Genomic DNA, 2849 nt, shown 5'->3' on the forward strand with positions numbered 1-2849 from the left:
GCTAAGTCCACAACAACACTAAAAAGTCGTTCTCATTTTGCAGACGGAGAAACTGAGGATGGGCACCTTACCCATGGCCACACAGCTAGTAAGTAGAAAAGCTGCAACCAGGATTCAAACTCGCGGCTCCAGAGGCCACGGGTTATTAACCACTGAGTCCTAGGCCGTCCGTACATCCCTCCACCGCGGCTGCTACCACCCTCAGCCTTCTACACCTCCCGCAGCAGCCAGGCGGAGCTGGCCAGGCGGCCGGAGGAAGGAGGCTTCTGATTGGCCGCCTCCAGCGGCGGGGGCGAGAGGGCGGAGAGCGACGGTGAGGGGGCGTCGCGGATAAATAACGTCATGCAGCGACTTCTTAAAGGAGCCGGCCCAGCGCATCGCGGATGTCACAGAAGCGTTCCGGGGGTTCCAGCTTTTGCTCGGATCGTTGAGAGCCGGGCTGGGCGGGTGCGCGCTCGAGACGCGTCCGGCTCCAGGGGTCCGGCCTGGCTGTGTCGGGAGCCGGCCCAGCCGGCCGAGGAGCGGACGCCGAGATGGCCGAGGGCAGCGCCGTGTCCGACCCTCAGCACGCCGCGCGTCTGCTGCGAGCGCTCAGCTCTTTCCGCGAGGAGTCCCGCTTCTGCGACGCGCACCTGGTCCTCGACGGGGAGGAGATCCCGGTGCAGAAGAACATCCTGGCGGCCGCCAGCCCCTACATCAGGTGGGGAAGGGGCTGCGGCGGTCGTGTGCGGCGGTGCTGCCCAGAGCCGGGGGCGGGGCGGCCGGGCCGGGCGTGGCCCCCAGACCCTGTCCCCTACCCGCGGCGCCGGGGTCCCCGCGTCACTGTTGGCACGGAGTCCCTCCCGGCACGCGCCGGAGCCGGGCCCCACTGGCTGCGTCCCCTGGGCGGCCCCTGTGGCTTCCGGTCCCGCGCTCCCCACGGGACCCCCGTGCCCCTCGCAGTTGTTCCCGGACCCAGGCCTCGATCCTGCGCCTCGCCCTCCCCGGGTCCCACCGCCGCGGCGGGCTCCCGCCCAGAGGCCCCCAGACGCTGTCCTGGGCGGGCTGGGACCCGCACCTGCGAGCTGGGCGGAGCCGCGTCCGGGAAGAGCCGCCCCCTCGCCCATTCCCGGCCCGCGGTCCCCGCTGAAGTTCGCCCATCGCATGCCTCCGAATCCACGCGCCCGGGCTGGGCCGGCGCCGCCAACCCGGCCGGGAGCGCCCTGCCCGCGGGGAGGCCGGACGGACAGCGCCTCGCGGGGTGCGGGCAGAGAAAACCCTCTCGGTTGCACTTCTGGGTTTGGGTAGTCGGACCTCCCGGGCGAAATTGTTCTCCTTGTCAAAAGTGACTTTTCCGATCGCATCTGGTAACTGTTTAAGAGTTACACGTTAAAGTAAACTGTGGCGAATTCTCAGGATGCAGCTACAACCCGAGGACCGTAAGAGCCTAGTAACTAAGGGCATTTTAATACTTTAGTAAAGCAAAGCTTAACCTGATTAGCCAACTCAACTAACCAGGTTAATTAAAAGGTTGATAAGACAGTGCTTATACAAATGTATCAGATCTTGCAGGAAGCTATCTTTTCTTTCAGCAACCTTCTTGCAAACTAGGTTGCTGTTTTAATAAAAGGGAAGGAGGGAATGCTAAAAACTGGAGAAACTGTTTAGTAAGCTGGTTAAATATAGGCCAATGGTAGAGAATATCACTACAATTGACAGGTCAGAAAAAAGAAAATGATGTGTACTGTATTCTTAGCGCTTTGTCCCAGCAGAAACCAGCACACACGCTACACTTCATCCTTTGCATTGGGAGACATTTGTGCTAACTTAGAAGCCGTCCAAGTGCTCTTGTAACTTCTAGTTTCTCCTGGATTTCTTTTGTAAATCGATTTGCACTCTTTGGCAGGGGTCGGGGTTGGGGGCTGGAGTATCATCGTTAGTACAGAATTTGGATTGCTAATGTGACAGACAACTTCTAGCTGGCAGTTGAGAGGTTTAAGCAACCAGTCTCAAACTGGAATAAGAGGACCAAAGTCTTCCCTATTGGGGAAGGTGCTGAAGAAAACTACTTTAGATGCATTATTGTTGTTTTTTAAATGGTATCCATCTGGCTTAAAAGAAATAAATTACAAATCGCCAAACACATGCTTGCCATCCTTGTTCATTTTTCCCCATAGCACTTACCACTGTGATATGCCCTGTATTTTACATATTTTCTTTGGTGCTCTTTCCAACCACATTGTGAGCTCATTGAAGCCGTAGTGTTTTCTTTTATTCACTGCTTTACTCCTTGCACTCAAAAAGAATAGGGCCTGTCAGCTAATGTATTGAACAAATGACTGCCTTTCTTTCTACCACTGCAAATTTGGTCATTAGAAAACTGGCTGGATTGCGTTTTCATGGTAGACATTCAGTTACACCTAATTGAGAAGTGCACTGGATTCAGGGTTTGAAGACTGGCTTTATGCATCCAGCTTTTACACTTACTAGCTGTGAGTTGCTGATAGATGACACCGCTTCAGCTCACTCATCTGATGAATGAGGGATAAAATGAGTCTTCTAATTTAATCACTGACCCACCTGTGAAGTACGTAATGGTGTTTTGAACACCTTATAGGAATCCATTTCTTTCACCTTAAGAAAATAAGGGCTCAGCAGGCATTAGTGACTGGTGTTACAAGGTTACTGGTACTTAATGGTGTCCAACTAGGATTAGACTCCAAATTAATTGCGCCTAGCCTCCTACTCTTACCCTACCAAGTTAAAGCATTACTTGCATTTCACTGTTTTCTTTGTGTGAACTCCATTGTGAGCTGGCTTACAATATAATTAAAATGCTTATCAAGCATTTTCACATACTGTCTCATTTT

At 53.9% G+C, this 2849-nt stretch overlaps 1 protein-coding gene across 2 annotated transcripts in view; it reads left to right on the forward strand.

The window, feature by feature from the left end:
- The first annotated feature begins 366 nt into the window (after nt 1-366).
- Nucleotides 367-2849, forward strand: part of GAN (gigaxonin) — a 57849-nt gene continuing 55366 nt past the window's right edge. The window contains exon 1 of one of the 2 annotated variants that reach the window (XM_017541861.2): nt 367-700. In XM_017541861.2, coding sequence (XP_017397350.1) covers nt 534-700 — 167 coding nt within the window. In that variant the 5' untranslated portion in view covers nt 367-533. The remainder of the gene's footprint in view (nt 701-2849) is intronic. The other variant, XM_037743219.1, reaches the window with a different exon arrangement.

This window comes from Cebus imitator, unplaced genomic scaffold (genome assembly GCF_001604975.1).
Source record: "Cebus imitator isolate Cc_AM_T3 unplaced genomic scaffold, Cebus_imitator-1.0 Scaffold137, whole genome shotgun sequence".
NCBI lineage: Eukaryota > Metazoa > Chordata > Mammalia > Primates > Cebidae > Cebus > Cebus imitator.